The sequence below is a fragment of the Excalfactoria chinensis genome, chromosome Z (genome assembly GCF_039878825.1).
Source record: "Excalfactoria chinensis isolate bCotChi1 chromosome Z, bCotChi1.hap2, whole genome shotgun sequence".
NCBI lineage: Eukaryota > Metazoa > Chordata > Aves > Galliformes > Phasianidae > Excalfactoria > Excalfactoria chinensis.
The window spans coordinates 14,419,502-14,446,487 of NC_092857.1; the positions used below are offsets into that span (position 1 = coordinate 14,419,502).

Genomic DNA, 26,986 nt, shown 5'->3' on the forward strand with positions numbered 1-26,986 from the left:
TAAGTTAAAAGCTTCTGATTGCATTAGATTGAGATGATTATCAGAAACAAGGCCCAAAAGTGTTCTGAAAATGTCTGCAGTTCAGGTAAAAAGGTATCCAGAGTGGATGGCAGGCCATTGAGGTGTCTGTATCGCTGAAGGATTGTAGTTATTTTCCCCCTCACACTGACAAAGCCCTGACATTTTCATGTAATGTAAAACTGCATATTTGCTCCAGCTTTTAGTTGAAAACAGAATATAGAATGCAGAGGTTGTATAGAATTCAGTTTTTCTATGTAGGTTTTTTTTGTTGTTTTTGTTGTTTTTTGTTGTTGTTTTTAATATTCAATGCAACTTCAAAGAGGGATTTCCTCCATTCTGAAATACATACATTCTAGACATACTTAACCACACAAATGCTAGAAAGATGTAGTGAGTAGTGAGTCAAGAAAGACTAATTTAGACATTCTAATAGCAAGTTTAAGAAATCTGTAAGAATAATCTGGAAATGCTGTTTATTATTTACTAAAATTCTGTGCAACAAAACCATGTGGCTTCCAGAAGGGTTTGTTTCTCAAATAGAAATGGGTTTGATGAAACCCATTTTCATAACAGGGAAAAGCTGCTCTTAGTGTTTTGAAAGGGCTTGACAAAGTTAGTGCAGCAGTTCTGCTGGCTTTATTATCATGTCATTTATATTTATATTGCACTACACCATGAGGTTTGAGGGAGTGCTTTGGATGAGCTGACTGATTTGAAAGAGTTTATGTTCAATTTTGAGGCATTTTTTGCAATTATGTTGTCTAAATATTGAAATACATGCCACTAGATTTTAGCAAACTTAAAAATGTGGTGATTCTTTTCGTGTTTCTGAAAATCTTATTTTATCAGCATTGCCTTGTGAAGCTTTATTCTAAAAATACTCAGTAGGCATAAAGTCAAAAGAATTATATACTCTATCAGTGATTTCAGTTCTTTCTGAGAAGTCAGATTTTAATGCCTTTGCTACATACAGTTCTCCTGCCTTGAGTTCTTAGCCCCAGTGTCCACCTGAGCAAAAATGGTCTTTCAAATGTCAGACAGTGATAATTTTTCCTTCCATTCATCATCTTTAAATCTCAAGGTAACATGCTTTGTTGAGGTTTCAAACAAAGCGATAACAATAAGTTAATGCATTTTTTTTTTTTCATAGCAGGCATGGCTGAATTGATTATCAAGCCTGTGCTCTGTGTATTACTATTGATTATGATAGTCACAATAACAGTGCCACCACGCTTCCCCAAATAAGCAAGTGACTGAACCACCTTCTGAATGTTAAAACCTTAGAATAATGACAATAATAAATACTTTTTGTCTAGCATGCAGTGGCACAGTGAATTGGATCATGTTAGGCTTCATCTGCTGCCTAATGCAATGTAACAGCAGATAAAATAAATCAAACAGATGACACTCTATTAGACTTGAAAGATGATAGCTCTTGTAAAGCAATTGATGTGGGAATATGTCAATGCAGTACATTTCAGATGTTTATTGAAGTCTAGAATCTTTGAAAATGAACAAATGCATATTTTAACGGCTATGAAACAAGTGACTACAAATACAGCAGTATGCTTATTACTGATGGAGTGTTTTCCTAAGACGGAAATCAGCTATGTTTTATATTTTTATGTGCTTGATACTTTTCTTTCCCTGAAAGGGCATCTTAGAGGCATTGACTTGAACTTCAGTGCATACTGGCATAATGTTGTGAATCACTTTAGTGATGATCATGGTAGCTAGACTCAGATCTTAATTACAAAAGTCCAGTAGGATCTTCTATAGATCATTTATAAGTGTCAGTGATTTAGGATATAATAACATAATTTCAAGCAAATAGCATGCAAAAATATTATTTGCTTATTTTCAGCATTGCAATAAGTTGTGTTTATTGAAGGCAATTTTGAGGAAGGTTTTAATTGATTTTTCTTGCAAATGTTTGTTCATTTTGAATGGTTATTACAATTCACTCCATATGGTTCTTGACGCAAGCCTTTAAAAAGTTGGTCTGCTAATTATTTTTCCATGAATAAGTGTACAGTTTCTGTAAGGGTTGCATATTAAGAAATACCCATTCTCTTTACTTAATTCTGTGGGGTTTTTTGTTTCTGTTTTATATGCCACATGAAAGTGGAAAGCTGAAGTCTCACTCAATTTGCAGGATTTTAAATATGTTCTTTATTTAATCATTCTGATGGAATTGTGAATCAATATTTATTTATTTATTTATTTATTGTTGAAAGATAAGGAAAAGAGGTTCAACAGCAGCAGTTTTGTGTGCGTGTGATTTAAAAGATATATATATTTAGAAGGGGCTTCACGCTCCTTTATTTGTAAAAATAAAATGTAGCTTTCCCTGAATACTGTGTTTAAACAATGAAAATATAATGTATTTTCTTGAAGTTAACAAATAAATTGTTAAATTGGTCAAAGTTAAATGTAGTCTGATTTTGTCTTCTGGATCAGATTTTTGGTTCTTTTCTCAGTAACAAAATAACAAGCTGTAAAGAATAAAGCTGTGTTTATGAAGTGGGTGTGCCACCATTAGCTTCTGGATTTGTTCTCTGCGAGTTCTAATTACATGCAACATTTTGAGTCTGATAGAACAGTGTGAAGCACATTTGAATGCTGTCACTGTAGCTTTGATGTTGTAATATGTTTGGGTTTCACTCAAGTTTAGTCTTTTGGAGTACTTATGAGTTTTAGAGTTCTTAACTCTTATTCTACTGATTATTAAAATGCTTCTCAAATGTGTTTTCTTGAATAATTGATAGGTACTTATAATTTGAAACTAATGTTGCAGTTAATATCTGGATAACAGAGTTAACATTAAATATGTTTGATCTCTGATGTAGGCATTGCATGATAAAACAACAACCCCAAACTAGAATAAAAATATAATTAATGTTTTTCTTCTATGCAGCCCACCGTTTGTGAACGGGAGCTCTGTGTATTTGCTTTCCAAACACTGGGAGTAATGAATGAAGCTGCTGATGAAATTGCTACTGGGGCTCAGGTAGAATTACCTAATCCTTGTTGCACGTCTGATTGTCTATAGTATACAGTGCGTTTTCAGCCTCTTAAAATTTATTTTGACTTGTGCTCTTTGGTAAGTATTATTTATTTGTGTGGTCTTATAGCTATAAATACACTGTTCTATGCATGACATTTTCAAATTTTACTAATGAGGTGCTTCCATTGTTTTTCTTCCATGTAATTAGAGTAACCCTGTTTTCTTCTTCTGTTGTGTTCAATTAGGTCACCTGGGTTGTTAATAAAGGCAGCCGTTGTCATCTGCAGATAATTCCCATTTATTTTCACCTAATGAGCCATTACTACTCACATGCAATTAATAAGCTACTTCCTGTTCATGGTGTTGGGATGTAGCTATCCACTGAGCATCTGTTGTTTTGATCATTAAATAACAGTGGGAAAGTCCTTACTGATGTTGCTACATGGATTTTTTTTTTTCCCTTATCCAGAAATAGAAATTTAACATAGTCTTCCTTCCTGACTCAATTATTCAGTTCAATTTTTAATTTATTTTTAACCATGTAATTACTTGACTTTCATTATTTTAAATATGCCTTAAACAAGGTATTTTAAGCTGTGCTTCCAAATCACCAATTAACTTTAGTTTAGAGTAGTTATAGTGTACCTCTTTATCTACTTTTCCAAAGAGGGCTGACTTTTTTCCAGCTTCTAATGGTACTTTAAAGAGGTAGAATAAGGTTTTGTTGATTGTCTTACTGAACTTTGCTGACTCAATTTTTCTGGGTCTCACCATAGTGATATCACTGCATGCAGTGCACTGCATCTGATCTGGCTGAGCTCTTTTTCCTATTTGCAGAAAGAATTCAGTACTTTTAGGGTCTGAATCATCTCAGCTGTTTTTGACATTAGTTTAGGGTGGTGTGAATCACAGCATAGAGTATTAGCATAGCAGTTACTTCCTCTGCGGATTATGAAAAGAGCCTCATCTGACTTGTGTATATATCCAATATATTTCATCAGGCAAATCTTCCTCTAGGTCTCCAAACCATTCTATGTAGTGAAACGTCCTAAATGCACATTCGCATAATTGGAAATCACATTCTGATTTTTGTGCTGTGCTTCAAGCTAGTTTCCTATGGTAGACATTTTGTCACTCACAATATTATGATTTCTTCATAAGAAGAGACAGTACTTCACAAAATTTTCAAGCCTGAACCCACCTTGCCTTATTTTAGTTATGGTCTAAATGCCTGAAAATTTAATGCCAGACTTTTTTGTTAATTTGGACTTCCTGTAAAGATTCTTGATGGAGAAAGGCTCTAAAAGACTAATATAATACGAGAGATCTTGTCATCACTAAACATAACCTTTTCCTCATTGAAAGTATTTAAATCCTAACAGGTTCTTCAGTACCCACTGTTAAGCAATATGTGGATGTTTACTCAATTCACAGCACTTCCTATTACCAGGAACACAAACGTGAACTTGCATTATAACTTTTGATTTAGACTTATCTCCAGGTTTCATCTACTCTGTGTTCCATCATCTCAAAGCAGTGGTCTCAAAGGAAATCACAGGATTAACTAGGCCTAATATATACAGAGTTTCCCCAGGTTAAAGCAATCTAAGAGTATCATGGCGGGAGACAAAACAGAAGTCAATAGTTGTTTTAATAAAGGGTTTAGGATGCTGTAGAACCTGTAAGGTCTGTGCCAATTTTAAGACAATGGCCTACTGTGCAAGTAACCGTGCAAGACAACTTTGCTTCACTGTGTTTGGGGGCTAAGACAACTCTTCACTATTAATGTTTTGCAAGTGAAAGCAAAGGAGTGCCTGTGAGAAGCAAGGTGTATGAACTCTGGCTCAGTTTCATGGTAATACATTTACACAGTTGCAGGCCTAGTTGCCTGACCTGGCTGTGTATAAAGACTTCCATTCTCCTTTGAAAATACTAACACAGATTACCCATTTTCAATCATCCATCACACTTGTAGCTACTATAAACTGAAAAGATATTAGAATAGCATAGAGAAAGCAATGATTATTTAAATGACTTTGTTTTTTTTTAATATATTTGAGATATTTTAAAACAGAGAAAACTGTTCATTCACAGTAAAGGAGCAGAGGAGGAGAAAGGTGACAGTATGACTCACTGAAGTAGAGTTCCTTTTTCCTCCCTTTATGATTCTTATTTTCACTCTCCTCTAAAGGGCCATCATTTTTATTTCCTCCAAATGATCAGATACAGTGCAGACATATAATAACTCCTAGAATGGCTTGAGCTGTGAAATGAGATCTGATCCGTCTGGGACTGTGGGAGGAACTGGGGTTGCCTACTAAGTACGACTCATCTTGGCTTCTTGTTTCTGTCATGGAAAAGTCCTTTTTTACAGAGGGATGTTTTCAAAAGTCACAGAGAAGCCAAAGGAAATGAGCCTATTTGCAGATACATTTTTAGGTAGCAACCTTGAATTTCATTATGAGCTGGATTTAGGTTTCATAACTGCCAGAAAGCCACTGCTTCTGTTTTGCTGCGGTCTGATTTTAACCTCTGAGTTACTAATTTTGAAACACTTAATTCACAAATTGTGCATGTACCTACATGGACATATGTGAATGCATGCCTGTGTACACATTACTCATACGATCTTACAGCAAAAAGGGATGTTATAGTTAACTATTAGAGAAAGAAAAAAAGAAGAACTGGACTCCCAGTGGGAGTTGTGCAGATGACTTTTAAATCACAGCACTGTTCTGGATTTAGCAGAAGCAGTGTTTACTAGTGTTTTCATGATTACGGTATTCGGAAGAACAGAAGGCAGTGGTACAAATTCACAAACCCTTCCTTTCTTGAGCGGCATACTTCATTGATGTCTACTACACAAGGCTACACAGATCCAGCACGACTTCATTTCCCCAAAGAATGAATTCAGTTCAGGTATTAGTGCATGAACAAAAGAGAAAGCAGGACTATAAGGAATGTATCTGGTACATTTAAGACCAGATGCTGGTCTTATTAATGTGCCTGGAATAATATACCTGGTTTAGACCCAAAGCCTTCTGAGGTCAGTGGAAGAATGGCAGTCTTACTTATTTCCTGTCCATGGCATGGTTTGGGTGATTTAATTAGTAATGGAATAGGATATTTCTAGAATGTATAGAATAAATCAGACTGGTTGATACAATATGAAAGTACATATATTGAATAAACTTTTTTCCTTCATCTCTAGGTAGTTGATCTATTGGTATCAATGTGTCGGTCTGCTTTAGAGTCACCTAGGAAAGTTGTTATTTTTGAGCCATATCCTTCTGTAGTTGATCCTAATGATCCTCAGATGCTGGCCTTTAACCCCAGGGTAAGTAGTTACCAGCATATAGTGTAAGCATGTGATTGTTTTCAGGAGTCTATACTTTCTTTTAAGTTGTCTCTGAGAAAGTGTTTGCAAATAAACTGCAAGTTGATTTAAAGTTATGAAGTCTTGTAGCCAAAAACTTATTTTAAGATACAAATTGTAGATGAGAAATTGTTGTTGGGTTTGTTGGGTTTTTTTGTGTTTGTGTGTGCGTCTGTCTCTCAATGTACACATTGGGCGCAGAGAAAGACTGCTTTTAGGAGATGTAGGCGACAGAGATTTTTAGTCTAGCTTGTTACTCATGAAGTGGTTATTGTTGTCATCTCACTTTCCCACTGCAAACTGTTGTCCTTAAACTGAGTTTTGTCAGATATTGGACACAAGAATAGAATTTGGTACAGCTGTCAAATTTAGAATTGTTTGATCCTCAAGATGCAAATGCCTCAATGGGGAGGCCTAGGAAAGCTGTGAACCCATTATAGATCACCTCAGCCTTCCTCAAGGGTGTAAATGGAGACTTTGGATGTCCTTTATGGGGATGCATTTCACTTCTGGAACAAAGGTCAGCTAGCAGTGGTTATTTCTCAAAGGAAGGGGTGACTATGATCTGTAGTGCACAGGAATGAAGAATTGCCAAAGAGGCTGATAAGGTAGCCTGGGCAGGGCAAGGGAGTAAGGTGGTGTAAGGAAGGTGAAAGATCATCACAAAATCATTAAAGGTTGGAAAATGTAAAAGGCCTGTAAGACAATGCAGTCCAAACATCAGTTCATCACAGCTGTGGTGGGAGAGTAGCAGAGGACCCAAGGAGATGTGGACCACACTCTCTCCTCCCAGCTTCTTGCCAGCATGAATGAGGTAAAAGCCCCGGGCAGGAGCTGGCAAGACCCAAAGAAAGATAAGTAAAACTACAATGTGATTCCCAAAGGTGATGTGGCCCATTGAGCTGATGAAGCACTCATCCGCTCAGAAAAGATAGAGCACCCTGTTGTTCCCAGGCAGAGTGTAGGAAAAGGTCAGAATGAGGCAGGGCAGAGCAGGACAACTGAACAACTTCTGATGTTTTATAGGGCTGTTAGCGAAGTAAATAAATACATCTGCTTATTTAGCACTTTATTTAGCAGTTGTTTGTTAATTGCATGCTTAATAGCAGCACATTATCTGAATAACTGGTAGAGCCTCTATGTAGCTACAAATACTTGTTTGAAAAGTGACCAGTTCTTTTAAGTGAGTTACATTGTTGTATGTTTGAGAGTAGTGAAATTCAGGGAACAATCATCATGCTTTTTTTCTTTCTTTTTTTTTTTTTTTTTCTGGAATTTTCCTGGACTATGAATGAAAAAGGCTGTGCATGAATAAGGTGGAAGGAGACTTACTTAAAAAATGCAGAAGGATTGGTTTGCTGAACATTCATCCTTACTTTGATTTTATACAGACTCAAAAAATCGAGGGTTTTGTACAACTAAAGACCTTAGTCTTAATGTATTTTCTTATTCTATTTTACATCAGAAGAAGAATTATGACCGAGTCATGAAAGCGTTGGATAGTATAACTTCTATTAGAGAGATGACACAGGTGAGTTTTAAAATGTTTACATAACATAACAGCTATTTCTAGAACTAGGAGGATATTTATGTGAAGTCTGTGATGGGTGGGGGAGGTGATAGGATGAGTCCTTTCTTGTAGGCCTAAAATGTGTGCTAAAAATATCAAACTATAGTATCCATAACGGGAATTAAATTAAAGTGATAAAGTAGAATTTAAGTCTTTTGAAGTTTAAGTAAGAGATAACAGCAGGTTGGGACTTAATAACATGATAATCACCAATTGCTATATTTCTGGGAATATCAAACTGTGTCTCTTTGTTTCCAAAGCAAAAGAAATTGATTTTGTGATGATGCTCTGAATTATAGCTTTATTTCTGTTACAACAAAACAGCTCAGTATGGCTGGAGACTAGGAAGATTGGGTCTCTTGGGATCACTACTATACGATTTCTCAATATTCACAGTAGGACAGGATCTGATAGCTGTTCTTATATTTACTGTAACAGTTCATTTCCCAAACAGGCCCTCTCAGTATAACTGCTTATTGAAATCTCTCACATGCATCTTGCTTTTCCAACTATTTTATAAATATAATTTCACAAGGTTTTATAAATCATTCTTTGTATGTATTTGTAAAGTACTTTGGGAATATGGAATGCAGAGTGAGGTATAGAAAGCAGTAAAACACATTGAAAATTTAGGTATTTTTGCTAGTTTATATAATATCTATTAAAGTAAACAACATTTTACTTCTTTGAACATTAAAATAATTATTGGACTGAAGGTTTTTAAATTAGTACTTTGCACTATGATAGAAACCAAGAAATGTTTTCAGGGGAAATGTTAGCTTCTAACAGTATTTTAGTTTGGCAGTTTTTATCATGAAGCAGATGAAAAAAAATGTGGAATAACTTGGGATTTTATGATATTTTGACAAACTTGATTTTGTGATATCCCCATCCAATTTATTGGTCCAAGAGCTGAACATTAGTGCATATGTTGTAGTCCCTGAGATCACCAATGTTTTTTACAATATACTCTTTTTGATGCTAATTATATGCTTATTATTTTACTCCAGGGAAAATAATTGCTTTATTAATTCTTCTTGTTGTCAAAACACGTTTATAACTGTACAATGCTAAATGGCACTAAAGCTGTGATTTAAGCCTAATAACGAGTCCTATGCATGCATTTTAACAGATGAAGTCACAGACAATGTATCACATAAAATTTAACTTTATGATTTCAACCAGCATAAAGAATGTAATTACTGTTTTCTAGGCACCTTACTTGGAAATAAAGAAGCAGATGGATAAACAAGACCCACTTGCACATCCTCTTCTACAATGGTAAAAAATTGACTCACGTGGCATGATAATTATTGACTTACCAAGATGAATGAATAATCACTTCACCAGTTTAATTTCCTATAAGCTCACCCTAAGAATTAATGCCAGAGTTAACATTTGCATCTGCTTTGTTCCTGGACTGTTTCTGGATCTCACCAGGAATGTCTGAAAACAGTGGAAAGACTCTAGTTTATTTTACAGCTTTAGACCTGACTTGGTAGACAAGATACAGTCTGCTTTAATCTGATAGGTTCAAAACCCTGCAGCTTCATGTTTTGTTATGGCTAGGCATTACATTTTTTAGAGAGAAAGTTCTGCTTGTTTGTCAAATCTAGTGCATATAATTGTTTCTTCTTTTAGGGTTATTTCTAGTAACAGATCACATATTGTGAAGCTACCAGTGAATAGGGTAAGTGTCTGTGGGTTATATTATCATTTCTCATGGCTCATATTAGCATAAATGAGAGTCCTGGCCAAATGTAGATGTCCATGTTTAAACTCCATTAATAGACAGTGGAGAGAAACAGGCAGTTTTGGGTTATGACTCATAGCACCATATTGTGAATATCTAAAACAGGTCAAACAAATTATAGTCAGAAAAAGTCTATTTTAGATGAGTAGCTCAAATACAAATGTCTACCTTGCAGTCATCTGAGATTGGATGAGAACTTTGCTATTTTTGTTACCTCTTAGAGTACTGCCATTGCCATTTAGAATAACAGATACAAAATTGTATGAAAAGCAGTGCAGACAAACCACATCCACCAGAAGAACCACATATGAACATGCTATAAAAACAACATAGCTCTGACATTTTAGAGGTGTGGTGCTGAGATTCGTTTCTGAGTGTGGCTCTGATGCTCTGATTAAGGGTGTAGTAATCTGCAGCCTTTCAAATCTGAACCTTAATTCAAAGACAGCTTTGATCAAAATACCATGAAAAGTTGTTCAATTTAATTACTTTACTAGTGACATAGTAGGCTGAAATCTGTTTCAGAAACTTCCGTATGTTTCATAAACCAAAGACTGCTTTTATGTTTGATTTCAGATGAAAGCTATGGTAATGAGACCAATTTCAACTTAGCTCTTGCTATATAAATGTAGTCATATAATGTGCAAAACAACTTGGTATATTAAGAACTACCATTCTGGAAATACAATGCTATTGTGTTCATCAACTTCTTTTCACATATGCACTATTATATTTTGCAGCAACTAAAGTTTATGCACACTCCCCACCAGTTCCTGCTTCTCAGCAGTCCACCAGCCAAAGAATCCAATTTCCGAGCTGCTAAAAACCTTTATGGAAGTACCTTTGCATTTCAGTGAGTCCATATGTTTGTATTAAACAAAGGTTACCAAAATGCCACACAGTCTTTTTTTTTTTTTTTTTTTTTGATTCTTGCCATTCAAGATTTGCAGCTGTGGATGTACTGTTTTATAGGATTAATGATTTCATTTTGAATTTTACACTGTAGGTTTTAACACTTTCTCTTTTACTTTTTCAGTGGTTCACACATTGAAAATTGGCATTCCATCCTGAGAAACGGCTTAGTTGTTGCTTCCAATACGAGGCTGCAGGTGAATAGTCTAAATAGAACTTAGCTAGCCTGTACCTGTTTAATTATATATTAAAATCAGGTGAATTTTCAACAGGTGTATTTCTGGTAGACATATTGGTGGCAAATACCCTTATGTTTCCTGAAAAAGGTAATTCTATGAAACAAATAATTTGTCTGCTCAAATGGCTTCAAAAAAAAAACCCATATCTGTGGAATCAGTGTTTCATTTTTACATTGCACAGCAGCACCTCCACGAGGCTGAGCTCTGTACTGCTTAAAAGCAATCTCAAAGACTAGAATTTGTGCCTTTATTATAGGATCCCAGAGCACAATGAATTTACAGAAGACAAGTTTACGGTGTCTTCTTTACTCCTCTGATTTTCTTGGGAAGGAAATACGAGTGTACTGGCAAGGAGGGATCTATGGAGAAAACTTCACTTTGGTTTTTTAGGCTGAACCCTGAGGAGACCACTACTACAGGGAGATGTAGGCAGTATGAGAGGGACCAGAGGAATATGATTCAGGGTGTTTTAACAGTAGGGTTTGGGCAGGTGTTCCCCAGAGATGAATCCATGATTCTGATACCCTGGAGGGAGATCTAATGGTGCTGACTGAAGATTAGGCAGCAAGAGACACTGAAAAAGTGACTGGCAATTTCTGCTATTCCTTTTAGTGGTTTGGGTGTTTTTATTGGTATCTTTGAAATATACATCACAAAGAAAGCACAACTTGCACTCGGAAATTCACCAGAGTAAACCCTTTTGTTTGTGCTTTTTGTTTGTTCAGGCTTAAGCTATTCAGAAGAGGAGAAAGCAGTTTATTCAAATCTGTTTTACGTACATCATCATTTTTAGATCTCTCACATGACTAAGCTATATCATTAATCCAGTTCATTCTGTTTATCTCAATACCAACCAGTCAGGAAAAGTACCTACTCACCAGGGATCCTGTACAACACCGTATGGTCTGAAGGAGTGAGAGCATGACTGTGCATACCAATGGGAGCTCTGGTACATTGCAGACATAGTTTAAATACTGTGTGGTCAGAGGAAAGAAATAAGGGTGAGAGTAACTCTGAAGCCCAATGATCATAACATCTATCTGTGTAGGAGATGCCCTGGTTTCTCACATGGGCTAGAACAGCTACTTTCTGTGGCTTCTTTGAAGGCTTATCTACTTAAGGCAGTCAGAGCCTGGAGGAACAGTGGAAACTGTACTTCCCACTTCCACGAGAAGAAAATGGCTAATAAGGTGTCCTTGTCTTTTCGCTTAGCCCAAGCACTGCGACTTGAGCCACATTTGAGTTATGCTGGTGAAGAAAAGTCTTCCCTTTCCTCTTATTTTCAGACATATAACTCTGTAGCTGATGCACTGAAGTGATGGGATATGCATGGCTGAACAGGCTTATGCAAAAGCTTGGTTGAAATAATTCCTTCAGTGCTCAGGCTGAACTAAAAAATGATTATCTATTTATTTATTAGCAAATAAGGACTGTCTTCACAGTTTCTGTATTTCTTAACTTAGGGGGGAAAAAAAATAGCTATTGCTAGATTATTTGTATACCCAGTACAGCAGGCATAGTTTGGAAATACCTTCTGGATCTAGTTCCTCCAAGAGTGATTCACAAAGAAAGTCTGCCTAAGATTATCTCTGCACCCTTGAACATTGTTTCTAGAATATGTGGTATTTTAGTTTTATATATTTTTTTTCTTAGGTTGTTTTTTTTGGTTGGTTGGTTGGTTGATTTTTTTTTTATTTTTTTATTTTTTGTGTGTGTGTGTAGTTTTTTTTGTTTGTTTTTTGAGACAACTTGGAAAACCATTTATTACCAATCAGTAAGTTAATGCTAATGGATGGATACTCATCTACATCAAGACTTGTGCATATCAGTTGTTTTTTTTTTATCCACATGCTAAACAATTGTTCTGTTCTCTCTTTCAGCTCCATGGTGCAATGTTTGGAAGTGGAATCTACCTTAGCCCATTGTCAAGCATATCATTTGGTTACTCAGGTGATATTTATAAATCACTCTAGAGTTGAGACATAGGAGTATATCTCAGCCTATTGCTTTTCTTAGTAGTTTTGCTTTTTATGATACTGTAGTAAATTTGGTGTGTAGTAAATTTCGTAGTCCAAGATTAGATTTTCTCTTTTTTGAATTGATTAGATTTCCCTTATTAAATACCTGTCCTCATTTTTAAGATGATGAATGTCTTGAAGCTATACTTGAAATGGGTAGTAATTAAAACTGAATGCCGTGTGTAATGGAAATCCAGTGTAGTGGTTTATTTGTTGGTTTTTTTGTTTGTTTGTTTTTTGTCAGTATCATACCTAAGTTCATCTATTATTATGGATTTATAGGCTTTTAGGAACTTACTGACCCAAAAAATATTCGTCAACACACACGGTCAGCTGTATGTATTTCAGAATGTTCCCAAGTACGCTATGTCAGAGATACATAGAAAATAACATACCATGTGTTCATTTTAGCTTTAGAACAGAAGGGGACAAGTTTGTCCCACTGGTGAATCCAAAAGTAAGCCATGCAGAGCTTTCCACCTTAGAATTATAAGTAGAAGCATAACAGGTACATTGTATACCAATGTCTATATTAAAAAACCTTTGTGAAGATTTTAAAATGCTGTGACTTCTTTCTTTGCCCACCCTGTGTTTACCATTTCATCCCATGTAAAGCTGTTGGTATAGCTGAATGTGAGTTTGTCTGCATATAGATAAATTTAATTCTGAAAATGCTAGTTATGATTTCTGATTTCTTTGTATTTTTAGGTTATGTCACAATTTATTTCTAGAGCTCAGAATTTTTTTACTGCTGTTTATTGAGTTTCAGTAATTTCTAATTTCACTATTAGCTTCTCAGATTATACAAGTATGGAAGCTTTTAGGAGTCACTGAAAGTGTCAGTTGCAGAATCATCATAGAATCATAGAATGGCCTGGGTTGAAAAGGACCACAGTGATGATCAAGTTCCAACCCCCCTGCTATGTACAGGGTCGCCAACCACCAGACCAGGCTGCCCAGAGCCACATCCAGCCTGGCCTTGAAAGAAAATGACTTTTTTTTTTTTTTTTTTTTTTTTTTTTTTTTTTTTGTACAGCATTGATCTGTGAATTTCAGTATTTTTCTCCTCTCTCTACTTTTTTTTTTTTTATGCCTTCTATCTAGTCTCTTCCAGAAAATAAACTTGTGTACCCATTAAATATGTAACATTAATTAGAATATATAAAACTTTATAACACTAAAAAAACATGGAGGACCCTACACTTCTTATTACTCCACAGGCTTAAAGTTCAACATAATCTGATGTGTATTTGCAAATTGTCAAGAAATATGGAGTAGCAGAAACTAAAGGAAGCCTGTAATGATGTACCACATAGGAATGTTAAATAAACTGCCAAGAAAAATATAAATGAGATCTAAGGCACAAATATAAGTGTTGAAATATCTGAGAAGGAAATTGGATCCAAATTGGGCAACCAATACCAGATTCACCTGTATATAATTTAACCTAGGCAGACTTTAAAACTACCTTTAAATAAACTAAGTACTACTGAACATTATTTAGACTCTTACTAGAACTAGCTAAAACATTCTAGATGAGCATCTGATGTTCATCTAAAGTAGGATTTTGCTATCTTATTCTCAGTGCATGAAACTGTTACTTCAGCTTCAGTAGGGTCTGTTAAGTTGAAATATTAAAATGCAGTCTGTTAAGAAACCACCTAAGAAAATTCCTGAGCTGAATTCAGTGGCATTTGTGATAATGTTTATCTACGTTCACTCTCCCTTAGTGCTAACTTGGCTTTCCTAATGTCTTTGCAACATATGCAGATATATGGGTAATTTATAGGATTAAACTGAATTATTTTCTGGCAAAGTTAACTAGGTCTCTGCCTGCAATGCAAAGGACTGTAATTTTGACCGTGACACCTGTTGCATTATACATATTTAATTCTGCTTACGGTTGTATTTATGTGCCAGAGTATTTTACATTATTTTTGTATCTTAGGGATGAACAAGAAGCAGCAGAAGGTGTCAGCTAAAGATGAACCAGCTTCAAGCAGTAAGGGCAGCAACACATCACAGGTACAGTAGCATATCAATCATCTCTGGAAGATTTATGGTTTTATGTTGGGAATCTGATATTTGAAAAGAAGGCAGTATTTCTGTTGTGAAAGCTGATGGTTTTATTAAATGAAATCAACAAGACCAAGTACTGCACTCATCAAATACAACCCAACTGCTCTAAGAATTTATGGACTATACTATGGGTCCCAGTGCTCTTCTTTTCTAAGCAGAAGAATTTGAGAAGAGATTGAAAACAAAGCACTGATATCATTGTGTCCTTTAACAAGCCTTTGCTCCCTAAGCTCTGGAATTTCTACTGAACAATGGTAGAAAAGCAGGAGCAGCTGCTCCTGTTTTGTTTTGTTTGTGTTTTTTTTTAGTTTCTAACACTGAACCTTTGGAATCCTGCTTTATTTAAAGCACACTTGTAGAAATTATATGTAGGACTAAATTTTGAGAAAGAAATATGACGTCTGACACACAAAAACTTCAGAATAATCTGACTTTAGGTAGAAACTAGTATGTAAGGGCAGAACCACTTGGAACTTAGGTGACCAGTAAAGCATGAAAATCAAGTGGCGGAAGAATCAATGATTATTAAATCACTTTGCTTTTGATGTTGATGTTTTTGTTGTTGTTTTTCTGCTGTCAGTTTGCTTATTGGTAAGATTGATTCTGTAATCAGTGTTTATCAGTAAAATTCATCCTTTTGTAATAAGGAATTTTTCTTTCTGGATAAAGGAAATCAAAATTTTCATACAATAATCCCCTCTTATAAAAGTTTTAGAAATTCTGTTACAATTAGAAATAAAGCAGAAATGTCATAGAAAGACTATCTTTGTTTATGAATAAATCATTGAAAATAGCAGCTCTCTCCTGTGCTACTTTTCCACTGTTTGTCTTACAGCAATAATTAAGTTTTCTCATGTTTTTACATCTCAGTCACAGAAGAAAGGACAACAGTCACAATTTTTGCAAAGCCGTAACTTAAAATGCATAGCCTTATGTGAAGGTAAGCTGAAAGCCCTTGAAAAACTGTTCTGGTCATGAGCACAGTTATACTGAATGTAAATCACTGTGACCATTAGTTCCAGTATTGGTTAGTTTTCAGTAAGGAACAACTGGTAGGCATATGAGTACTTGTTAGCAGTTGACCTTTGTATTTCTGTTGAAAATATTTCCTTCTTCAAACAGGAAGTGTAATACATGCTGAATTTTTATTTAATAATCATACCATGGAATCATAGAATTGCTTAGGTTGGAAGGCAACTTCAGGTCTACCCAGTTCCAGTCTCTTGCCATGAACAGGGATTTTTTACCCAGGGCCAGTGCGGCCCAGCCCTGAGCACCTCCAGGGGTGGGGCCTCAGAGTAAAGGACTTCTTATTGACTGTATAGTTACTGATCATCTGGTCTGTCCAGCAAGGTTCTTCATTTGAAACAGTAATTTCTTCTAAGCTTCCAGTGAATACATAAACACTTAATTCTGAGAAACAGTTTTCAACTGAATTTGCAAATGATTTTTAACTGCTTGGGCAAATTTGTTTTTCATGTGACAACTGACTTGTTCTTCTGGAGTGCTTCAGAGTTTTTTTTAAGTTAAAAATCCATTGCTTATGATTACCATTATTCATGAGAGACTTGGCTATTCTTTGAATAAGAACAATTGATAATGAGTACCACGGGCCAAACAGAAAGAAATTATATTGAACTCAACTTGCCCTCCATTTTCAGCATTTGTTTATTTTAAAAAGTTAAAACTAAGACACTGTGTCAAAGATGTTATTTCAAGATTCGAGCTACTTTTATGCCACTACTTAAAATACATATTACTATTATTTATCTTTTTTTTTTTTTTTTTTTTTTTTTTTTTTTTTTTTTTTCCTGGTAGCATTTAGGTGTGGTTAATGAACATTTTTAAAGCAAAGATTCATGGCAAAGATTCTACATGTATTCATTTTATTACTCCATTAAACAGCCTAACATTGCTGTTTTCTAAACATTGAACAAGTTTTGGTGGGATTCACCATCTCTTTGATTATAATTTTACCTTTTAAAAAATATTTAGTATTACAGCAAATCACTAATCTTTGCCAGATCAGTTTCAGGTGTTGTCTTTCATACCTCAGAATTGGCTCAGCTACCATCAAACATAGGCATGTCTGTGCCAAGGGCATAAGTTGACTCAAATCCTTCTTAACAATCCTATGTGCTTCTTAAATCACTTTTTTAATACATGTACTTTTCCTGTTTACTGGTCTGCAGGGCAGGTCTTGCTCCTTGTAAGAACTTTATTTATGTAAAGTGCCAAATGATCATAAAAGCCAACTTTTGTTTAAAGTCAGTGAGTTAAGAACTGGCTCTCATACATCCAGCATTTGTGTTTTATGGAAAGAATAATGTATTTTGGAAAGAAGAACCTTGTTCGTGCCCTTCTTTTACTAACAGAGGACTTGAAGAGTACACTTGGCCACAGACGTACACTGGGAAACTCAAAATTTGCACAAAGCTATGTAAAATGTGTAAAAGGAGCAGATGTTTTAAAGTGGTATCTTTCAGATGCGTTTTGATCACTGTGGAATTTATTCTTTCCTTTACAGTGATAACCTCATCTGATCTGCACAAACATGGAGAGATTTGGGTAGTTCCCAACACAGATCATGTGTGTACAAGGTTTTTCTTTGTGTGAGTACCAACCTTCTTTTAACATTCGAGTTCTGTCTTTTCAAGGCCTTTTTTTTCCTCATGTTCCTGGCAGCAGTTGTAAATGAAAGATATAGAAGACATTTAATTCTAATTCTTTAAAGCATCACTCTAGTTTGTATTTATCTCTGTACTTTTTGTCAGGCAATGTATGGATACATTACTGGCAAAGATGTAGTAGACATTTTTAAGTAAAAGAAAAAGAATGCATTGAATGGAGTGTTACTGATTCTTCCCACTCTGTAGCATTACCTTATGTTGCTGTATGTTTGGCCATCTATTGCAAAATATCTTTTCTATTCATGTGTATATTTTATAACTAAGGAATTAATTAAGAGGCTTCTTATCTGTGATGTGAACATTCCCCTCTCAGCTGTGATTTGTAATTATATATTGACATGGATTTCAGCCCTGCAAGAAGTCATGCAAACCAATGGAGGAGCACATAGACTCCAGATTCACCAGTGTTGGAGGTTTGCAGTAATTAGGATTGCTCTATCCTAAAGAGAAAATCCTTGAAGCTGTCATGATGTCACCAACAAGCGGAGACCCTTTTGTGACAAGAGTTTAGTTACTGTAGGCATTGCTGTGTCATCTGAAATGCTTTGGTACCAGCCTTGTGCAGTGATCCCTTTATACATGAAGCAAAAAGGGAGCTGCTGCCCAAGCCTCAGCACATTAGCAGCACTTCTGCTGGTGGCACTGCTGGTCCCAGTGTATTGTTGCCTCAGGGTTCAAATGACAATGGAAGTCCTACCACATTCCTGAGTATGGGGATCTGCTTGTAACAGTGAAGCTCAGCAGAGCATTTTAATATGAAGCTTGTTAACAGCCAAAATAAATACTGGTGATTAATTATCAAATAAAACAGAATTTGGGATGGTTTAAAGTAGATTAATAAAGCACTAATTTGATTTTATTTTCTTCGTTTTGTTTTTTTTTTAGTTACGAAGATGGTCAAGTGGGTGATACAAGTATAAATACACAAGAACCGAGCATTCATAAAGAGATTCTTCGAGTCATTGGAAATCAAACTGCTACTGGTTAAAAGGACCACTCTTATTTAATTGATGTGGTTTGGAAGCCTTCCTCAGTCTCAAAGCTGGATTTTGAACTGAAGAAGATGCAAAAAAACCCTAATTTATTATTATTATTCTAAGCAAATTAACCCTTTGAATACTTACTGTTTTCTTACTTAGTGTTTCTTATCTCATCAAAATACCTGAGATGGTATGAATTAACAACTGTTGGGGTGCAAAGTCTATTAACATACTACAACTAACAATAATTAAACAGGCATTTGGGTTGCTCACAATAAACAGACTTTAAAAAAAGGAGTTTTGTGCTGATATTTTTATATTAAATTCTTCAGTTGGAGGCTTTAGTACTGTATACTGGTATTTTAAATTTAGAGTGACTGAATTATGTGCAAGTGAGAAGATTTTATAGTGGAGCACTTGTATTACGCAGGATACTTTGCAATAAGTAAAATATTCTCACATTTAAAGACAATAAAGAGTTTCCTGGAACATGTCAAATCAAAGAGATTGGTTACCTGCAGCTATCTTCAATTCATTTCATTTTACAGAGGCACAACCAGGATTTAGAGTCCAAGGTTAAAACAGTGTAGTTTTGGCACAATGTGTGAAACAAAGAAAACTAATGACATGATAATGTAGGTTTAGTTTTCTTTATCATTGCTGAAAACACTGTCATACCCACTCAGCAGCTCTGTTAAAATTATTAATCAAACAAGCTTAGCAAACACCTAGAAAGTCAGAAGCTATTAACTTTCTTCTTAGAAATTTGTTTTTTATATGCTAGATTTGGTAATTTTTTTCAAATCAGTAAGGTCCTTTGGTTTTTCTGTCTTGCCATCTGTGACATTACTCTGTGGCTAAATTTAGCCAGGTAGGTAAAAGTACCTGTAAAATTAGAGCTTTAACATGACTCAGTTGTTGTTTCTACATCAGAGAACATGAACACAAAATATACTGATATCAGTAAGTGAAAGTATTTTTATTACTTTATTTCTGAGGGAAAACAAACCAGTTCACATCTTTCGTGTTTGAACTAGCAGCTACTTTTTCCTAGTAAGCATAATGGCAACTTGGGTCAGGACCTGGTCTCTAAAGCATAAAGCATATCCCATGCCCTGGGCAGCTCTCACAGTAGCCATCTTGCAGCATCACACCTTAAACTTGGAGAGCAATTCAACTTGCCTATCTGTGCCCTGGTCGCCTCAAAATGTAAAAATAGACTAAATCCTCTACTCAATTAAGTTATCTTTGTTAAATAGCAGTATAAAAAAGGGACAGCTAGTGTTTTTCTTTTAAATAAAAGTGCATAAAGAGGATTATGTTCACATTTACTCCTTTATTTTTTATTTACCTCTCCCTTATTCCTTGCTATATGCTTGTACATACTGGGAGATGTTGGGTTGTTTTTTTTGTGTTTCAGACTTACTTCATGTGAACCTTGGTTTTTTGGAGTTCACATCCAGACCTGTCAACCCAGTTCTGTTTTCAGAGCCCCATTTTGCTGTTGAATTTTTGCTATTTAACATTCACCCTCTTTGGCAGACCCCTCACTTGAAAACCAGTACCTTAACTGTTATTGTTTATGTTGGGACATTGGTTAAGTTCTTAAAACAAATAAAATTCCTGAAACATTTCAGTCTACATAAGGACTGCATTAATTTGGGTAGCTGCACAAAATCAGCATAGTTCAGAAGTGGAGCTGAAAACCTGGAGTGCCAATCCATTGTAGTTTGTCCTACAGTATGTCTAAATCACCCTCATTTTGCAGAACACAGAAGGAGGTTAAAAAGTCCTCAAAGATGTTCTACATTGACTTGTCTGGCTTATAGTTTGCCATTATGAGAGGCTTCCTCAAAAAACTAGGGAAGAACAAAATATAGCCGTGTATGAACTGGAGAAGCCAAATAAGCAGGAACATTTTCTTAGTTCCCTGAAGCTGCAGAAGTCACAAGTGAACTCTTTTAGAAGAAGCTGAGAGGTGTAGCTTTAGAAACTGAGAAGTGTAGCTACAGCTACAGTAAATTAGCCTTGCTTTGCATAGTGATGTCACATTGCTTGCCATTTTTTTGCTCTCATAAGTACTGTCGGTGAAAAGGAGAGAAAAAACATACATCTGCCGAATTTTAAGACTGCTTAAAATATTGTTGAATATGGAAGAGAGAAAGGGGAAGTGTGAAGGAAAGCAGAGCTCAGAGGTGTATGAGGAAACCTTTCTGTTGTAGTGTGGCAAAATACACCAGGGAGTTTTGAGGGCAGTGGCTGAAGTCTGAGGACAAAAAAGGATGACCAAGAGTAAGACATAATATGATGAGCATAGGCATTATGGATCACTAAATGTACCACTAGCAGCTCACATCCCCCCATTTGTGTGGTGAGAAAAAGGGATGGGGCTAACAGAACATCTGTACTGTGTGCCTGGGGGAACTGGGCCATCTGGAAAGGTGGCAAGGGCACTGCAGTACTCTGAGGAATCAAATCCAGTACTGCAAGCAAAGCAATGGAATTAATTAACATTTCACTTGCTACACAGTATCTCAGACAATTTTTTAATTAGCCAAAATGGGAAACCTTTTGGTGTTACTTCATCTGCAGGTGAAAATAAGTCTTCAGATTGTTCCCCTACAGAAGTATTTGTTATTATTGTTGCTTTTTTAAAAGATTAAGGAAAAAAGGGGGGTTCTGTGTGGACTTACTTGTTAGTCAAAAATAGATAGCCTTGCTGTAGTGAACTTCAAAATTTAAACAAATCATAATTGAAACAAATACAAACCTTTCACAAATAGCTTTTAATCACAGATAAGAAAGAGCCCCAGACTCTATTACACTTCTTGGTAGAAGTCTCCATGAAGTTGTATCTAACTAACTGTGAGTGTGTCCAGCGTGGAGCAACTGATGGAGTTCTTGAGATGGAACTTTCCAACTTAATTCTACATCCCACATCAAATTACAAACCCACAAATTCAGAGGGTTTGATGGAGAAATTATGTTAATACTTTAATGTTGCACCCTAATTAGAAATTGACCTATTTGTACTTCTGTAAGTATTTTAAACATTGAGAAAGGAATCAAAAAAGATGCTTTTAAACCTTTCTTGAAATTCAGTATTTAGCATTCAAGGGGTTAAGCAACTTGGGTTATTTTCTTATATAATATATGATCAGCATAACTATTTTCATCAGCAGTGCTAAACTGTTTTGATCACCTAAGTATTTGGCTCTGCATTACTAATCATATAATAGCCAATTTGTATAATATTCTGCTTAATGTTTTAGAGGAACTAGTTGATCACACCAGAATTGTTTATGCTTGTGTTTTCTCTAAAGCCCTTGAAAAACTGTTACTGATACTGTATAATTTTAATATTATAGCTGTTGGTACTAAAAATGCATCTATTGAATAATGCTAAGATTATGCTTTTGTTAATACAAACAGAAGACCACTTCCAAATGAAGATTTTGGGCTCAGATCAATTATACTATAGTAGTAAACAATTTTCTACTTTGGAAATATTTAACATACTTTCAACACTGATGAGTACAAAGTGGAAAAAAAAATAATAAAGCATTAACCAAAATGAAGAGAATTGTGATTTAAAAAGAAACTGAATAATTAAACAAATATAGAAAGAGTGTACAGTGACTTTAGCATTATATTAACTAAAATGGATTTCTTCTTGGTTGTAGAAGATAAAAGTCAAATAAAAAGAGTACTTGTTGTGACTGATAGGGTCAGTCAGAGCAAAAGCACTCTGTAATCTTAGCATTTTCAAAGCATGCAGGTTTGGGGTCTGACCCTGCATTGTGATGACCACCCGCTGCAGGTGCTGGGGGTTAGGCCCTTGAACAAATGTAGGTATTTTTTGTACATGTCATTCCTGGCTCTTGTGGTAAGTGTTTTACAGGCCTCTGATGCCAAGGCCTGCGGCTGCTGGCATCAGCATGAAAGCTCCATGCTTGGGTAGGCCTTGGCCTGGCTTCTTTTGCTACCCGAGAGTGGGGCAGCAGTGGAGGCCTCAGTAGTGAGAGCGGCAGGAAGAGCGGGTGGGAGAAGTCCCAGCGGTCAGGGCTGAGCCTCGCTGTGTCCTCACTGGGCCTACACTTGTTTTGTGGGGTGCAGCTGGGTTCAGCACTGTGCTAAGCTGCAGCATGCAAACCGCAGTGTGTGTCGGGTGTCCTGCTGGCCTCCTTGTTAGTGCTACCATAAAGGGAAAGATGGGCCCGTGGGTTAGACGCAGCAAAGTTGTTTGTTGGCAGAGTAGATAAAACAAGTGTAGGGCTGAGAGTTTGAAAAGTATCTCGAGTCCAGTCAGCCAGGGCTGTATTAATAACCAAATTTATTCCTTAAAGCACTGAGGAGTAGAGGTAAGCTCATACCTCAGAGGGGATAAATAAATAAAATTTAAAGCCAGGCAGCTCTCTGCATGCGCAGTGTCACATACAGTGCACGAGGCTGTCTGTCACAAGGGGATCGAATCTCTGGATTCGGCTTTGGACACTTCGGGTGTGAAGTGAGGGGCTCCACCGCATCATGGGGTCAGTTCTGGCCACCTCCCAGCAGCAGCCGCTGCCATGAGCGGGTGAGTGAAATACCGAGCTGCTCCCTGGTGTGAGGAACGCTGGATGCGTTGGGTGTTCCTGGTCTGCCGGGGAATGGCAATGATGTATATTACAGCCCATTTCACTTTGCATTGGGGTTTTGTATGATATACTAGGTATAAGACTTTTGTAACAAGAAAACAAAATAGAATTAAAGTAGTAGTTAGTTCAACGTATCTAATGTGTGAAAAAGCTGTTGAAAAGTAGATTACATTAAGTGTTTACCAGCAAGTCAGTAAAAATAGTCCTTATACACATATAATTTAATGTTCTGAAGATAATTTTATATTTACCCAATATGTATTGTATCTTTGAATTTTAAGAAGCATCCACTCCTTTCTGTATACATAAAATATGCCTATGTTTCTTTTAACTCTACAACCTTTTTTTCTCTGAATAAATATATTAAATTCTGTGCACAAAATAGTACCGCCGCCTGCTATTTAGCCTATGGTGCCTTAGAGTTACTACAAATATTTAACAAAATGTACATAATGTAAATACTGCCAGAAGATCACTAAGGCCAAATATTTTCTCTATTCACTTTTTACTGCACTTGCTTTCTATTGCTATTTAAGCCTCTTTTATCCAGATTTGTAACAGTTATAACATTGTAGCCAATGTAAATGTTTACTTTCAATAAATCAGAATTTGTTCAATAAGCACTGTGCATTTGAGCACTGTTTTAAGAGCTCTGTTCGACGTTTAAAACAGTCTTTTAGAAATTAAAATAAATTTAATGCCGTTTCTGGACTTCTGCTAGTCTCAGCAGCATCTAAAGCTTATTCTATGGTTCTACACATATTACTGGAGTAAAATTTTTCTGCAGTGATCTTTTCAAAAACACTTAGATGAATAGTAAAACCAGCCCTTCATGCTGTGTTTATAGGAATGATCTACATGACTTCAAAACAGAGAAACTGGAATTAAAGCAGGATATTATGTATATAGTACAAAATGCATAAGGATATCTCAAGATGCATTTTATAATTGCTTTTAAAGAAGTTCTCTGTCTTTCTGTAGAACTGTTTCTGTCATGAAAGCAGAAAATATATGAAGAACCTTGTTGTACTTAATGGGAGTTTGTTTAAAGTATAAAAGCACATCTGCAACTCATAAAATATGCAGACATTTGTGGGACTGTTTATTAATTCAGTGAGCGCGCTATTTTTTTTCTTTGCCTATGAGCTCATTTTAATGATAGGGATGGATATTAACGTATCTTTGGGAAGTTTTAACTTTTGTTTTGTAAAATTCATTAGTTTGTTACTGCAGATTTTGGACTGTAAGTGTTAAAGTGATGCCGTTATTCTGGATGCTGACAAGTATTTTACTCTTATGGAAATATGGCAAGGGAAACAAATTATTATATCATTGCAATTCCAAATGGCTGGGCACTTCCCACTGATTGGAATCTACAGGCTGGTGCTTGAGTTGTGTAATAGAGATGATATTCTGTTTTGGGAGGATTTCATATCAGGAAGAAATAACAACTTCCAACCTAAGATTTGAAACAGTGGTGAAATCTCAGACTAATACCAGTATCCAGAGATAGCAGGAGGGCTGTGATTTGTGCCAACTGCTGCTCCATTCCCAAACTGCTGCATCGCACGCTCTCCCAATCAGCAGTCAATTATATTCACCTGTTGAGCAGTTCAGTGTGGGACCCTACAAGATTAATAATCCAAACTTCAACTGAAAGCAAAACAAAATTATTGCACAGGAGCAGAGATGCTTTTAAATGCACACATTGACTTTTTGAAAGGAAGAAAAGCAGAAAATATTTTAAGAAAAAATCTAATGGCTGTTGGAATGAGTATTTACATGCTTGGCCAGCTTCTTTTTTGTGCATTACTGTGCAGTGTAGATTGCAGCAAAAGTTTTTATATAGGTCAGAAAGCCAGGGCCCTGTCCAACAGGGGGATGTGTCCACCTGAAATGTTATTAGGCTGCAGTAACTGAATAAAGCCAGTAGTAGCTGAGGGCCATCATGTGGCTTTGCCCCAGCTCTGAGCACAGTGCAAGCTCTCTGATTGCTAGAGAGAAGAAATCTGAAGGAGTATAACAAGGATGAACCTTGGGGCTCAGTGCCTTGCAAAAGCCTAGCACCAAAAGAGGTGATAAAGAGCAACAACATGAAAACAAACACCACAGCAGATTTTAAATTGGAACTTTTTTTAATTAGTCCACTTAATTGCTCCCTCAGGATGGTTTTCTAAAACATGGTTAACGTTTTCTATTCCAGTTTGAGGGGAAGAAGTGTAATTCAAAGCAAGGAAATTGAAGCCTCTGGATGGGACTGTTTTAGCAGCAGCAGTAGTGTAGCAAGCCCCTTTGCGAGGCATCAGTGACCGGATTTCAGCCAGCTCCAAAAAACTGGCATTTTGCAAAACACTGAAGCAGTGGGAATAGCACTAGCAGCAGGAACAGTGACTGCTGCAGAAGCAAGAGCAGCATGAGTCTCAAGAGAACGTCTGGAAAAAAAATACAGGAACTCCTGGCTTAAGGTTTGATCAACAAAAGCCAGAGCTTATCATGAGCATAGCAATTCAAATTTGTAACTTTTGAAAAGAAAGCTTTCCATTGTTTATGAAAAATGGGGGCAAAAAGTTAGTTTTCTTCAGCCTTATGTCTTTAGCTGTATCTATTTGCATGCTTGTGGCAATGTCCTACTATATGTGTATACAGCACGCTGAAGTGCTTACAGCAGCAGCAACAGAAGCCTTCTTACAGATCTTGGGATCATTAAGCCCGAGAATGGCTGACAGTTCCTTGTATCCCACCCTGTTTTATGTACAGATTCTGATGAATCTGGACTGGTTAAACAGCTTGGAATGGGAATGGTAGCTGGTATTTCTCTTCCTTCAGAATGGGAATAGGTGCTCTGATCAGATCGTACTTCCCATGTGGGCTGTTGAACAAACAATTTTTCAGACTGGTTAAAAAAAAACCCTCTTGTTCCCTCCTTCCCTGTCAGTCAAATAGCATAGGTTTGGAGGGATTGCTACTCACAGCCATCTGCCAAGGTTGATTCAGTATGAGGAAGTTTGAGAATGAGAAAAGTCAGAGCCAAAACAAATGTAAATACATATTTTACCTTTTTTTTTTTTTTAAATAAATATGTATATGTAGAAATTTATGTAAAAAATGTAAACATCATGCAGCTATAATATGTAAGCACGAAAATATTTCAATTGATTCAAAATTAAGGATATCACTTCGGACAAAAGCAATGAGTTACAAGTGAGTTACCCAATAGAAGTAGATTTTGTGAGCTCTGATTTGTTGTCTATTTGGCCATGACAGGTGGTGCCAGAATCTTCAAATTCCTTCCCACTAGAAGTTTCACAGAGCAAGTCGTGCCTTGTCTGTACATGTACTTCTTAGCTGGCATCCTGCACTTCAAAGCTATTGTGAAATTATATATATTGTGTATATGAAAATGTATACATATTGTATATATGTGAAATTGTATTATTCCACTCTTTGTCTCTTTATTATTCCTGCAAACTTAGATTTCATTCTTGCTGCGCTAATCAGTAGGATATGAGTACTAGAAAAGTACAGTAGTATGTTCTCTGCTTGCTGAGTTACTCCTGCTTGTAGCATTATTATTCCATCTTGCTTAAAAATCACCTTCATTTTTGGCCATCATTTGTGAAGTAAACTCTAAAGTCTCCCTTACTGCACTTTCTATGGGTTCCTTCAGACAGTGTGCTCTTTGGGACCTATGAACCAATGCATCT

General features: G+C 36.1%; 1 protein-coding gene across 1 annotated transcript in view; it reads left to right on the forward strand.

Annotated features, from left to right (window-relative positions):
- Positions 1-23,897, forward strand: part of PARP8 (poly(ADP-ribose) polymerase family member 8) — a 116,991-nt gene extending 93,094 nt beyond the window's left edge. The window contains exons 15-26 of the mRNA XM_072359778.1: positions 2,939-3,031; positions 6,240-6,365; positions 7,870-7,935; positions 9,188-9,255; positions 9,616-9,664; positions 10,468-10,580; positions 10,764-10,836; positions 12,759-12,828; positions 14,845-14,921; positions 15,846-15,915; positions 17,503-17,587; positions 18,551-23,897. Of these exons, the coding sequence (XP_072215879.1) occupies positions 2,939-3,031; positions 6,240-6,365; positions 7,870-7,935; positions 9,188-9,255; positions 9,616-9,664; positions 10,468-10,580; positions 10,764-10,836; positions 12,759-12,828; positions 14,845-14,921; positions 15,846-15,915; positions 17,503-17,587; positions 18,551-18,653 (993 nt within the window). The 3' untranslated portion in view covers positions 18,654-23,897. The remainder of the gene's footprint in view (positions 1-2,938; positions 3,032-6,239; positions 6,366-7,869; positions 7,936-9,187; positions 9,256-9,615; positions 9,665-10,467; positions 10,581-10,763; positions 10,837-12,758; positions 12,829-14,844; positions 14,922-15,845; positions 15,916-17,502; positions 17,588-18,550) is intronic.
- The last annotated feature ends 3,089 nt before the right edge of the window (positions 23,898-26,986 follow it).